At 54.1% G+C, this 14,054-nt stretch overlaps 2 protein-coding genes across 2 annotated transcripts in view; one reads left to right on the top strand and one right to left on the bottom strand.

Moving 5' to 3' along the window:
* Nucleotides 1–8,499, top strand: part of PEX6 (peroxisomal biogenesis factor 6) — a 48,973-nt gene extending 40,474 nt beyond the window's left edge. Inside the window, exons 16-19 of the mRNA XM_019548550.1 lie at nucleotides 1,391–1,507; nucleotides 3,362–3,439; nucleotides 5,955–6,094; nucleotides 7,467–8,499. Coding sequence (XP_019404095.1) covers nucleotides 1,391–1,507; nucleotides 3,362–3,439; nucleotides 5,955–6,094; nucleotides 7,467–7,603 — 472 coding nt within the window. The 3' untranslated portion in view covers nucleotides 7,604–8,499. The remainder of the gene's footprint in view (nucleotides 1–1,390; nucleotides 1,508–3,361; nucleotides 3,440–5,954; nucleotides 6,095–7,466) is intronic.
* Nucleotides 8,500–10,143: 1,644 nt separating this feature from the next.
* LOC109319031 (glycine N-methyltransferase-like) lies at nucleotides 10,144–14,054 on the bottom strand (the record flags this gene model as incomplete). The annotated part of the gene is made up of 5 exons (XM_019548549.1): nucleotides 10,144–10,643; nucleotides 10,918–11,039; nucleotides 11,840–11,982; nucleotides 12,503–12,616; nucleotides 13,922–14,054. Coding segments are annotated over 5 exons (684 nt in total), but the record flags the coding sequence as incomplete, so codon positions are not given.

Here is a 14,054-nt window from a genome sequence, read left to right as displayed (position 1 = left end):
GGGCAGAGCACGTGCAGCCTGAGCCTCAGCCCAGCACTGTCCTCATAGCCTCTAGCCTCAGCTCCTTTTCCATGCTGGATCTGATGTGCTGTTGCACTGACCCAGGCATGGGATGGTGAGAGTGTTCAGTATTTGCTCTGTACTGAGTCACTGTGGGCTCCAGTCTGGGATCAGTCCCGTAGTGCTGGGTACAGCGCAGACATAAAAAGGCAGACCCACCTTCTCTGCAGCCTAGAGAAGCTCCCTGTGTGCCCCTTGACACCATCCTGTCCTTCCCCTTCTCACTCGTTGCCCATGTTTGCATTGAGAAAGCCACTCTAGAAGCATCCCTTGGGGTCAGAGCACAGGGTTCTGAACAAACCTGTGCAAATGCAGTCCGTGTCCATAGAAGCTCCAGGGCTGGGCTGCTGGTGCAAGTCTAGCCTGCCCCTTCTTTAGGCCCAGAAGCTCTTCAGGGTAGGGCATTCTTGGGAAGCAGCACATTCCTCTCAAATGGTCCATTGTCATGTGCAGCTCCATGGCTCTGGCAGTGGCACTTTTCAGCACATGAGTACAGAGGTGGAGCAGCTGAGCATAAGGATGCTCTGAGCCTGAGTGCAGTGCTGGGTTGGCAAGGGAGCTGCAGGACTAGGATAAACTCATGTCAGCTGGGCATGACTGCCAACTGATGGAGGGGACCCCCAGCTCTGACAGACAGTAGGGCCTTGCAGTTGAGCTCATTGCTTAAGGGCTTCAGCTGTGATTAGCAAATCACCATCTATGTGTGGAATGCAGTCAGTAGACTTGGGTGACTGCCTGTCCATATATGGTCCCTCTCACCCAGGCAGTTGAATATTTAACCAGCCCTGGTGGATGCAGCTTTACTCTCTTCCTGAGGAAGAACAAGGGAAGGGATTTGCCTGAGATAAGAGTCATTCTGGCAGGGCATGAATTGGTGTCATCTCTGTTGTCTGAGGGTGTGGCACATGGTGCCTGGGTGATGCCATTGGGCCCTGGCAGGGTTGTTCATCATGTCAGTGGCTGTGCTTGTGCAAAGCCCTTTAGGTGTGCGAGTGTTGTGGGGGCTTGGGCAGCACAGTCCAGTCAGTAGGGTACAGGACCAGAGGTTGAGCAGCTCAGGTTCTGTTCCCAGCTCTGTTGACCAGTTGCTGTCCTGTGTGAGGCCTTTTTAGTCTGTGCACTCGAGAGGAGTGGCTGTCTCCCAGTGTGTCTATGCATAGCACCGTGTACAATGGGGCTTGGCTTTGGAGGGGGGCATCCAGGTGCTGCTGTAATACAAATGAGTACAAGCAGTGGTGGTAAGCAGCCCTGGATTTAGGAGGTGCATTCATGTTCTACACTGGGTTTGCCGGTAACTCCTGGGTGTCCCTTCCCCCACTCTGCCTGGTAGAGTTGTCTCCCAGCTGCTGGCGGAGCTCGATGGCCTTCATTCCACCCAGGAAGTTTTCGTGATTGGAGCCACAAACAGACCTGACTTGCTGGACCCTGCACTGCTGCGGCCTGGCAGGTACATGGCACGCTGCTCTCTGCATCTTTCTTCATGTAGGTGTTTCCCTTCCACAGATAATGTTCAGCTCCCCACATGGCTGTCAGGTGAGTCATTTCTTGAGCAGCACCTTGGCTTCTGGGACCTGTGAGTGACTGTGGCAGATGCCAGTGTTTATATTTGAAAAAAAAACCCCCAAATCCAGCACCTTTTAAGGCACTGCAGAAAGCTCTAGGTCCCTATTGCTGCTGTTTCCCTGCCTACCACTTGCTCCTGCATGCCACTGTACTTACATGCCTCCTCTTGAAGGCTGATTTGGGATTGCAGACTCCAAGAACAGGGTCTGACTTCTCTGCTTGTGCAGTGCCCAGCACACCAGGGCCCCAGGCCATGTGGTGAAAATAATAGGGCTATGTAAATGCCAGTATCCCCAGCCCCTTTAGAAAAAGAGCAGAGAAGCCCTGAGGGAATAGCATTGTGTAGGGGCTGCTGCAGAAGCAGAGTACTGGCTTCCATCTCAGCCCCCTCATAGGAGACATGTTAAGGTGGGAATAAGCTAGGATTGTACAACAGGGCTGGAAGAGACTTCTATGGTCCAACTCCCTACTGAAGGCATGGTCATGCCTGTCTGAACCACCCCATACAAAATGTCTAACGTATGCCTAAAACTATGCAATCAGTCTTGCTCTACAACTACAAGGCACATTGCCCAGAGGCAGCAAAAGCACCCAAACTTGCCACGGGCAAAAGTAGGGGATGAGGGCTATCAGGGTTGTTAAAATACACTTGAGGGATCCAAGGAAGAGGGCCATCAGCTACAGAAGAAGGCAACATTCCCCACAGTTGGTACCAGTTTCACCATGGTGTAAAATTTCTTTCTGACCCCAAATGTGGTGATCACTCAGAACCTTAGAAGGAGAGGGGCAAGACCCTCTAGCCAGGAGCCTCCAGCTTTCAGTCCCAGCAGGACCACTGACACCCCCCAATCTAAAATCCCCAGCCTTAGCTGCAGCCAGCACCCAGTGCTTCTGAGAGGCAACCCCCTACCTTCCAACGCCTGTAGCAACAGGAGGGGATAAAAAAATTCCTTCCCAGTCCCATGTGGCAATTATCAAAACCCGGAAGCGTGGTGGGGGTGAAAATCAAACACCACTCTACAACCTGGGAACAGCAAGCATATCTCCATGCTCCTCTGACTGGACAGTCAGAATTCCTCTTTCTGTATCCCCTCCATGAATAATGCATGCCCCCAGAGGCTGGGGTGATACAGTGACCGCCCATAGGTGGCGGTGGCAGGGGTGTGATGGTGGGGAGCTCTGGCAGGCAGCTGCAGCCATGTCGGTGGCAGGAGGTGGGGTTGTGAGTGCCAATCAGCAGTTGGCAACCACTCACAGACGCTGCCAGCAGCAATTGGCGACTGCCTGCAGACGCGGAAGGGGAGGGTTGTTAGTGACCACAGCCTGCAGGTGCCGCTGGCAGCATCGGCAGCACTTCTGTCAGGGGGTGCACGTGCACTCCCTACACATGGCCAATGATCCCCTCCATTAACTTATCCTAGCTATTTTAATCTTCTCTCATGACAGAGAGAGCCTTTGCAGCCAGGAAATAGGTTAGAACAGCCCAGCAGCTGCCCTTACTTGGACTGGAGGTGGGATGTGGTGAGGGTTCCCTGGTTTATAGCCACTGTGGTCTCTCTGCTCCCAGCTTCTGCACTCCTTGTGAATGCAGACTGCCCCTGCTATGAGGAAGCAGCCCCATGGGCAGAGGGTGTGCTATTGGGGGGTATCCTAGCCCTGGATGCATGGGACCAGTCAGCAGAAACAGGCTTGCCCTGAGGTTTCTCTGCCCTTGACTCCCTCTCTCCCTCCTGGGCAGGTTTGACAAGCGGGTCTATGTGGGTGTGAATGAAGACCGGGAATCTCAGCTGAGAGTGTTGATTGCCATCACAAGAAGGTGAGTGCCTGCCAGGCTGCCTCAACCAGCAAGGAGCCATCTCCAACTTCCCCCTAGGGCATATGCCCTGCAGCAGGGCTGGGGCTGGATTCAGGAGGGAGTGGTATGGGAGGGGGGCAGATTGGCAAGCAATCGAAGCAGCACATATGGACTGTGGGACTCTAGAGGGTCCCTTGCTTAAGTTGTAGTGAACCAGCAGTTGGTGGGGGGGTAGTTGCTGTAGAGTTAGTCAGCATCTTCCTCCCTGTTGCCGTCCAGCCACTGCTCCAATCTGGGAGACTGCTTTTGGCTTTGGCCTTATTTGGGAGGGACATGCAGGGTGCAGTGCAGGCCAACCCAGCTCTCCCCACTCCTTCCAGTCAGGAGTCAAAGGGATCTGCAGACCTGTAGCAGAGCCAGGGCTTCACCTCAGGTCAGATCCTCAGCAGGAAGCATCTGAATTTTTATAAGTTGGTGCCACTTGACACCATTTGGATACCTGCCACTGTGGGGTCAAGTCTCCATCGCTTTGCTCCACGGGAAAAAGATTGGAAACAGTCACGATCCAGAAGTGACTTAGTTCCATTGTGGAGAGACTTAAGGCAGCAGGGCAGCAGTGAGTGATGGCCCATTGCTTTCTAGAGGGGATGTTCTGTGGATTGTTGTGCTTCCTTCAGTGCTCTAGTCCAGGGTTCTCAACTTCTTTTGTACCAGTACCCACTTGTAAATATTGATGGCCATTCCTGACCCAGTAAATAGTTTAAGTAGAAAACATCCCCCTGGCCTTGCTGGTGCTCCTTACTCCTGACCTGCTGCCCCCTACCCCCAGGCCCCAGCCCCACAGTGTGTGGGGCGTGGAGGGGACACATGCCTGCCTCAGATTTGTATGCCCGCAGCTGGCAGTTGGCTGGAGCGTGGCATCAGCATGGGCAGGAGCCACTTTCACAGCTCAGCAGGCAGGACTCAGCCCACAGGGGTGGTGTGAGGCAGCAAGACTCATTGCCGCTACTACTAGGACCCCTGCACTGCAAGCAGTGCAAAGAGTTACAAACTGGGGGTGGGGTGCAGTGCCTCACCTCCTGCCAGCCTCTTGCCCACCAGGCCTCAGCTCTACACCACTGCCATGGTCTGGCCATCACTCCCTTCAGGTTGCCCATGCTGCCCGCTGCCCCACCTACCCTCAGGTCTAAAGTGGGCAGTGATGGCAGCAGTAGCTGGGCCATGGCAGCAGGGTAGAGCCACAGCTTGGTGCGCGAGTGGCTGGAGGTGAGGGGAAGTTAGGGCAGCATGGGTCCTGGTGGTGGCAGCAGCAATGAGTCTTGCTGCCCTACTCCACCCTCCCACACTGAGTCCTGCCTGCTGGGCTGTGGAGGTGGCTCCTGCCTGTGCCAGTCTTGTCAGGCTGCAGCCTCATGCCCACTGTGAGTGCATAAATCTAGGAAGGCAAATGCCCCCTCATGCCTCCTGAAGCATTGCCTGTGCTCCCTTCAATGCATCATTGAGGTTTTTTTGCACCCCTGCCATGCCCCATAAACTTTCCTGCAGGGAGCTATGGGAGCTGCTCTCCATGCTGCCTGGCTGCCACATGCATGCGTGCGTGCACACATGCATGTGGCATCCCCTGCCTGATCACCCTCCTCCTGCTTCCCCAGTCCTAAGCACCCCCTTGGAGGCTGAAACTCTGCCAGCCTGCAAAGGGAAACCCAGTTTCCCATATTTTTTTTCTCCTTTAAAGGAGAAAATCTGTGTTTTTTCCATGGCAAATGGAAAACCGGAATCCGTATTTATTAGTATTCGCAGTGCTAACACATGGTGAAGAACAAACAGCATCTATTTTGTCAAAAATGTATGGAAAATATGATCCATTTTTTAAGTTTGTTCACAACCCTTTCATATATTCTTGCAACTCACTTCTGGGTCACAACCCATGGGTTGAGAAATGCTGCTGTAGCCTTTTCCCATAGGTTTTATCCCCTGCCCTGCTTTGAGGTGGTTGCTGCTCACCTCTTAATTCTCAGGAGGGTGGCCAGGCATGTTCTGGTAGAAGAAAAGCTGTTTTCATTGCTAATTTTCATTTTGCAAGGTTATGTTTGGCAGCTTAGCACTCTCCTGTGCTGCAGGGGTGACAGCTTCTGCTGTGTGGGGTTTGGACAGGATTTTCTAGTGCTGACTTGACTGGTTTTACTTTGGTACTGGTAGTTCTTGTTTGGGAGGAGTGTGGAGCTTAGGGGTCAGGTCTCCAGACCCTCCTTTTTTTTTTTTTTTCCAGATCAACAGCTCTAAATTGCCCCTGGGTCTAGGGAGCAAGCACAAGGGCCCACATGTGAGCACTGCCTGATGTGATCCCCTGGGGGGTAGGTGAGCAGGTAAACCCAGTTTAGTTTGGAGCAGCTGGTGCAGAGCATAGAAAGTGCTAAACAGGGAGAGGAGCTATTGTGGGATGCAATTACTCCTGCCCCAGACCTTCTGGCTGCCTTGTTTCTCTGAGTCTCCATCTTTCTGTGATCCAAGCACTGGGTGTTTCCTTCCCTGGTAGGTTTAAATTGGACCCTTCAGTGAGTCTCACCAGTATCCTAGACAAGTGCCCTGCCCAGCTGACTGGAGCAGATCTGTATGCGCTCTGTTCGGACGCCATGATGCATGTCATTAAACGGAAAGTGGAGTGCATTGAAGAAGGTAGGAGACCATGCCTGCCACTTTCGCTGCTGGGAGTAACTAACACGTATGCAGTTGGGAGGCCTGTTCAGTGTTTTTTTTGCTCCAGCCATGTGTTTTTTGTCAGGAAAGAGGCAAGCAAGTGCTTTTGTGCTGGTCTCTGAAATGCAGAGATCTTGAACATCATGTGAAGGTCAAGGAATGGGTTCTCATCTGGCCATCCTGGGGTCAACCCCAGCTTACTGTAGGTGCTGGCTGGACTTTCCCCTTTCTTTGTGTCTGTCTGTGGGCAATGGTGATGAGGCAGCTGCATGATAGTGGGTTTGATGCCAGGCTGTGAGGATGACTGAGTGAGGGGGAGCATGGCCAGGATTAGTGTGACTGACTCAGAAGAGAGGACCCCCACAGTTGCATATGTACAGCTTCAAATGCCATAATGCCTCATGCATGGAGTAGCCATCTGCCCATAGGGCACGCAAGACCTCCTGGGCCTCAATCATGCCATTCTCATAAACCCATCCTTTCCACTTGGGCTGCTGGCAGAAGGAATGTGTACAATAGTTGGTGACTGGGAAGGCCTTCAGTTCAGGGTCTGTGCAGCCCTGCATTGGACCTGGCCACCAAGATATCTGAGGGGACACGTTCTCCCTTTGTCACTACAGTGGGAGGCACAGGAAATGAGGTGTCCACGAAGGGTCACCAGTCACCCTTCCTTGTTCTCGGTCTCTGTCCAGCTGTACCTTCCTTCTTCTGGAAGTTGAAGTGCATGGGACCTGCTACAAGAAGGGCATACCCAGAGCCTGGGGCTGGCAGCAGTTTGCATAAGTGAATTGGTGTCTGCACTATGGCCTACCTGCTCAGGCTCCTAAAATTGGGACTTGTCTAGGATTCGTCTCTTTTGCCTCCTGCTCTTTGAGCTCTTGGGGCACATGAGTTGCAGCTCTACGCCTTTTTCCACGGTCCTGGCTGTAGGAATATCCTTAAAATTAATTCCCACCCTGCAGGGGGTGGGAGGGCTGCTCCGAGGGCCCAGCCCTTCTGCCTGGATGAAGTTCAAGGACCTCTGCTTTCCTGGGAAGCAGGTTCTGAATTGCTCAGACTGCAGCAGCCTCTTTTACACAGGAAAGATTTTGAACATGGCATAATCTGTTAAAGGCTACACCCATGTGGGGTAGGAGGAGGAGAGGACAATTGACAGGCTGCAAGCTGCAGGGGTTGGAACCAGCTGAAAGAAAGCACTTGGCCCAAGGGGAAGGAGTACCTCCCAGTGCTCTTTAACAGTTTGGCATAATTAAACCAGAGTCCCTGTTGGGGCTTGTTCAACTGCACTCTGCATGTGTACGTGTGCATTCTGAACCAGGGATTGGGGATGACCATGTGCTCTGCTTTGCAGGGCTGGACACAGAGAGCTCTGATCTTGTCCTGACCATGGAGGACTTCCTGCAAGCTGTTGCTGGGCTGCAGCCATCTGTTTCTGACCAGGAGCTGCTTAGATACAAGCTGATCCAGCAGAAGTTTGTGGCGTGTTAGCATCTAACAGGAATCTAAAGGAAGGCATGGAGCATGTGGGACCACATGGCTGGCACTAATGCAGCAGCGTCTGGGAGACCACTCAGACCCAGGACAGAACCCTTAGAAGCAGGGGAGTTCCCTTAGAAGCAGGGGAGTTGTCTGTTGATTCATGACTGACTATGGCACCCAACTGGGTTAACACGGAAGGATTTTTGCCATGGAGCTGAGGCTGCTGTCAGCATTGTGAGAGGGTGGGAGCAGCTTGGCTCTTAACCAAGCTGCTTCCTGCTTTCTGCTTCCAGCCTTTCCCTCCTCAGCCTTGTAAATCTCTGCAGGCACCCTCCTACCTGTGTGTTTGTCTGATGTATCCCACAGCCCACTCTGTACCTTTTGAGTACAGTGAGAGCTGGCAGTGAGAGGCAGGCCTTGAATTTATCTGTGGATCACTGTGGAAAGAGATGCTACTCCAGCTCCTGGGAGACTCAGGATGTTATGGAGAGTGCCAGGGCTGCCCTTGCATCTAGGGCACAGCAAGGAGTGATGTCACAGCTGAATGTCTGGGAAGGGGGTGGGACAGTAGCAGTGGGCATGTGTGGGTGTTTGCCAAGGCTTTGACACTTCCCATTTTCCAAGCCAACCATCTAGAGAGGAGTATTGCTCCTCAAGACCGAGCCTCTACAGTTGTGGGCATGTGAGAAGAAAGGTGCAGTGCTCACCCATTCCAGGGGCTTGGCTGGTATTTAGGAGATTTTGTAGACAGCCATGCACCTGTCTCAAGGGCCTGCACTATGAGGAGGGTAGCATCCATATCGTGTTGAGCCAGGCAGGGAGAATTGTGCTGCAGTAGATGTGCAGACTGTACAAGTGCTGTGTAAATAAAAAGGACCTGCTCCAATTCTCTACCAGGGCAGTTCTCTTTACTGTTCCATGGCCTTTCCTGGCCCTGTGCAGAGGTGATCCTGCTAAGCCAGCTAGCTTTGTCAAGAATCTGAGGTGCAGGCTTGGCTGTCTGCTCCTTAGGGGACTATTTCATTGCCCATGTCTGCCTCTCAGTAGTCTGATCTAGGCATAGGCAGTTCTGCAGGGTGTTTGGGGAGGGTGGAGGGAGTGTTAATGGTCATCACTAGCCTCTGACTGGGGGTGGGGGGTGCGCACGCACGCACACACACACCAAGGGTCAAGAGAGTCTTCGGGAGTGTGGCTACCCAGGCCAGTTAGGTCATAACCAGAATCGGTGATGGGACCTGAATCAGTACTTGGGCAACTGCCTGTTCTTGCCAGGGCAGCAGCAGATGCCCCAAACCACGAGCAGCACAGCTGGGGACTATGCAGGGGAGGAGATACTTGTACTCTGTGCCCTTGGTTTTGACTCCTCACCAGCTTAGCCCAGACCCATGAGATGCCATCTGTTTGCCTCTGTTCTGTGAAGTTCTTCAGGGTGAGGTGTGGTGTTGAGGGTTTCAGTGAGATCAGCCTTGCTGTAAATATCCAGCATGGTCAAAGCTGAAAGTGGTTTTGTGAGTGCTGTATTCACCCATGGCCATAACCAGACTTCGCTGCATTCTCAGTCAGGAGGAGCCAAAACACGTTGTGGTATGCTTCAGAGCGCCTAAAACCCACAAAACCCAGCTGAGGCAGTGCAAACATCTGAGTACATTATGTAGCCAGCTTATTGGGCAAGGCAGGAGAAAATGAGACACACCCCTGGCCACTGTGCCCCCAGGGGCACGTGGCATTCATGGCTGCTGCCACCTTAACCAAAATGTTAACCAAAATGTATGGGCAAGTGCCTATCTCATGGGTGGCTGTGTCAGGGGTCATGGGCCTCAGCTATGCAGTTCTAGGTGATAAGTAGGCATGTGTGTTCTATAAGCCCTAGAGCAGGCCCTCCCCATGCTGAAGGGGGAAGGTACACCCCAGCCTCACTACTACCCCTTGGAGTATCTTCCAGCTGAGTTGGGCCACCTACAGAGTGAGGGGCTATCTGGCAACTAAGAGGAGCTCACAGCTGAGCCCTGCATAGACCCAGGCAGCCTTGCTCCCTCTGCCCCTGGGATGGAGCTGTGCAGTCATGCAGCTGTGCAGCTATGCTCTGTGGGGTGAGGAGTGGAAGAGGGGAGCCAAGCCCCTGCTGCTGATGCAGTCCCAGGCTATCTTCTCCTAGCCCCTGTGCCCACAGCAGTAGAACGCAGGCTGATGAAGGATTAGGCACTTGTCTGTACAACCAGAGACCCCAAGGCAGCAGCATCCAGCTCTGCCACCCCCTGTGTGCCTTGGCTAGCAGTTTAGTGCCTCACTCCTGGTCCATGTGGAAATACCACACTGCCTGCCCTTAACCCGTGTCACAGGAAGGCATCATGGGAAAAGCCACAGGGCAACTGACACCCCAGTGATGTACAGGGCAGGACCCAGACTCCAGCAGCTCCACTCACAAGGCAGTCCCCAGCAATGCTAGCTGCCATGGCCTCCAGGCTTCCCCCCAACCCCAGTAAGTTCATGGCCCCTGCCCTAACTCTCCCCCTCCCCTGCTTGCCCAAGGACAGACGCACAGAACTACATGCAACTTCCATGAGCATTGTTACTGTTTCCCTTCAGCACTTTCTTGAGAATCCTTGGCAGCCCTGAGACTTGGGCAAGTGCACACCCAGCATGGCTGGCAAGTGACAAATGCAAGCAGTAGAGAGGGAGGAGTAGCAGTGCACTGTCAGAGCCTGCTCGTGACAGACACGGCCCCTGGGGGCTCCCCCATGTGGCCAAGCTTATCTGTCACCAAAGCAGAGCCCTGGCTGGCTGCTCAGACACCAGAAGATAGAGAAGGGTCCCTTCTCATCCTCCATGCTAGTCAACTGGTGTGGGCAGTAGTAGCCAGCCAGGGACCCCTGGCTGTCAGCCGGTCTTCTTCACTACGTGGATGAAGTAGCAGGGGATGTACTCCTGGCCAGGCATGTAAGGCTTGAAGTCACCCAGGATGCTGTGCTGGCACCTCCCCTGGAAAGTATTCTTCAGCAGCTCCGAGAAGGCCTCCAGGCAGTGAGGGTAGTAGGAAAGCCGGAACTTGCTAGAATGCAGGAGCAGAGAGCCAGCAGTGAGGCGCTGGCGGGAGACTGGGGCTGGCCTCTGCACCCACCTGATTTCCAGGACCCCTTGTGAGCAAGAGTAGCCTGCTCACAGGGATGCAGATGAGCTGCCAAAGACCTGTGCATTTCTTCATGTTTGTTTCAGGAAACAAGAGTCTGCACTGAGCATAGTGGGACATGCCTGGGGAGGTATACTAATATCTACACCCGCTCCCACTCCACAGGCCTGTCACTTGGTTATGCATGCCTACCCACCTCAGTTCTGGGCTTCCTTCCATTTCCTGGGCTGGAACTTGCACAGTATAGTCCAGGGTCACCATGTGGGCCTTGTTGTTCACAAAGAGCACAGATGTAGTGATGTCCTTTGTCAGATCACTCTGGGAGGGAGACAAGGCTGAGAACTGCCTGTTACCACCTTCCTGTCTGGCCCTGGCCCTGCCTACCCCAGAGGCATAATGCTGATGTTTGCTGGGGAGGGAAGGGCTAGGCTCACCCCATGTCTCCTCCCACACCACTAGCTTGTGATGTACAGGCAGGTCGGCTCATTCTCCATAAGTATTCAAGGATTGGGCTGCCTGTGCAAGGGGATTCATTAGTGATCCGGTATCAATTCCACTCCTGAAAGCTAAACGCAGCCCACACACCCCGCTGCTCTGTACAGTGCAGAGCACCCCCGCCTGTGGGAGGTGAGCCTAAAGCCATTGAGAAAGCTGAGCATTCTCCCTTCAAGGCCTTTGTTCGGGCTGCTTGCAGCCCATACTCTCTGCCCTTTCCTTTAGTCTATCATGACCTATACCTGTCTGCTAGAGGCTCTACCTCATCCCTTGCCTGTTCTAACTCCCAGAGCCTCCCCACCCCTTTCTCCTGCACATTCAGCCACATTGTTAGCTGGACCTGCCCCCTGCCTGCCAACTAGATGCCAGCTGCAGGGACTCACTCCACTGGCTTGGGTGAATGGTCTTGCCAGGATGCCAGAGAGGGCAGAAAGCAGGTCAAGGCCATTGGATGCCCGCCCAGCAGCAGGAGGTGGCAGCAGTTGGAGGGAGGAGTCCCTCCCACCCAGCCTGCACACACCTTCTGATCCCCAGAGGACCAGCCAGGGCACAGCCCTGTCTGGCCAGCCAATAGAGGGACATCCTCCTCTTCCCCTCCCAACAGGGCCTTCCAGGGCAATTACCTTGTAATAGATATTCTTCCCTGGAGGCGCGCACCCCGTGGCTAGGATATGGTCGTAGTTGCGATGGTCAATGACCATGACACCGCCTGGGCGCACCATGCTTGCAATATTCTTAAGTGCCATCTTATGATCGCTTTGGTCACCTATGAGATGGGGCAGAGTTCAGCTATACTGCTATGAGCTATGTCTGAAAGCACCTCCCTCCCTGGTGCCTGCACCCCCTCTCCCAGGGTACTCTGCTCCAAAGTACAGCAAGCTGCACTCCAAAGATTTCCTGGCAAGACATGTGGGCCTCGCTTCCAACCTCTTGCTGGGCCCTCTGTGCTGCCTCAGCTGGTTTAAAGGGGCCCTCCAGGAACAGCATGGGCATAGTGGGCTATGCCTGCATTGCACTCAAGGTGAGAATGTAGCATGTGCAGCTGTGCCAGAGTCAGTGCACAGCTGACAGCAGCAGGGGCTACACAAACCCAGTCAGGACTGTGGGTATGTTGGTGACAGCAGCTGTCCCTGCTGTGCACAAGCCAACTACATGAAAACTTTCCTGTACTGTAGGATGCAAGACAGATGGGCCCTGGGGAGGTGGGGGCTGCTCTATGCAGTTGAGGTGCTATGTACCTGTCTCCAGACAGGCCAATCAACCAAGCCTTGGGCTGTTGAGCTCACCTTTGAAGTCAGGTAGATGTGCGAAGGAGTTCCCTAGGCAGATGACAGCATCAAACCCATCTCCAGGCTTCTTCATGTCCCTCTCCAGGGTAAGCCAGTTGGCCTCCTCAATGACTGCCCCCAACAAGAGCTAGTTAGGTATGCAGAGGCCCTGCTGGCTCTGAGTTGGTCTCAACATGCTCATTCCCTGCTGCCCACAAACACCACTCCCTTGCCCCCCAGCACAACTCAAGGAAGGGCATCCCCTTCACACGACTCATGCCCTTGCTGTGCCAGAGAGAACATTCACTGGCAGACCCCCCCAAACCCCCTGCACTAATCTTCTTGAAACTTGGCAGGCTTCATCCTTCCTTCAGAGTCTACCATCCCTGAAAGTTTCATCCAAATCAGACAAAAAACAACAAAGTTATAGATATTTTATTGTTTCCCCATTACACCCTATGGCCTGATCTCCGAGGAGGCTCCAAACCGCTTTGGGAAACCTAACGAGGCCAGCGCTTTGACCCGGCTGTGCTGCTTCAGACCCCGAGGTGTCTGAAGCTTCTCCGAATTTGAAGCTCTGTCCAAAGCCTCGCACAGCCCTATCAATTAGCATCTGTTCAGCTCTGAGTGCCCTACCCTCCATAGCAGGTTTCCAGCTGCACTGCATGTCTGAAGCTATGCCCAACTAACTCCCCAGAGCCAGAGGGGCAGACAAACCATGCATCATGAATGGAGAAGCCTCCAGAACCCCACCAGCTCTCTGGCATGTCAAAAGAGCAAAGCCACACACACCCCATTCTGCTGCATGTGTGCAGTGTCTACAGCATGGTGGCTGGCCAAGACACATGACTCAGAGGCCCAGCGGTCAGGGCACCAGCCTAGGTTGGACTTAGGTGTGACCTGGATGGTTTTCCTGCATCCTCCTGGCCCAGTCCCTCTGTGATCAGTGCTCATTTGTATAATAGGGGCAAGGAGGAGGTTGGCGGAGTGCGCATTTAGCAGATTACGGCTGAGGGTGTCAGATCCTAACTTACTACAGAGAGGCCTCTCAGACCTCCAGCAGGCGGAAAGAGGGCCAGCTGCGCTGATGACACCAGGGCTCACAACCTGCTTGCTGTAGACAGCTGGCAACAGCCAGACTCTGCCACTTGCTATTAAGGATTGACTCTTCCCCTCTGCTGGGGGTGTCAGGAGGTGCCGGCAGCCAGTGGGAGAAGCTTGATCATGCCTGACACACTGGCGGCCTCGGGCCAAGCTTAACACGACCTGGAGCCCTCAGCACCAGCAGCACAAACACGAAGGGGGAGAAGCTGACCGGCAGGCCGTTCCCCAGAGCCCCTGCTGCCAGGGATGGGAGGAGACCCGAGGGCTAGATGGGCCCAGAGAGGGGGTGGGCAGATCCGGCTGGCAGCCCCGCGGGGCAGGGTGCGGGCCTACCCCATTTGTCGAAGGGCTCCTCCTTGCGCCGCTCCCACCGCTCCTTCAGGGCGTACTTGAGCATCTTGTCGCTGGCGTCCACGCTGGTCACGCTGAAGCCCTCCTCCAGCAGCATGATGGAGTCCACCCTGCA

Source organism: Crocodylus porosus, unplaced genomic scaffold, assembly GCF_001723895.1.
Source record: "Crocodylus porosus isolate Cpor-Errol unplaced genomic scaffold, CroPor_comp1, whole genome shotgun sequence".
Lineage (NCBI taxonomy): Eukaryota > Metazoa > Chordata > Crocodylia > Crocodylidae > Crocodylus > Crocodylus porosus.
The sequence above is the reverse complement of the archived record's forward strand: the minus strand, read 5'-3'. Positions and strand labels throughout refer to the sequence as shown.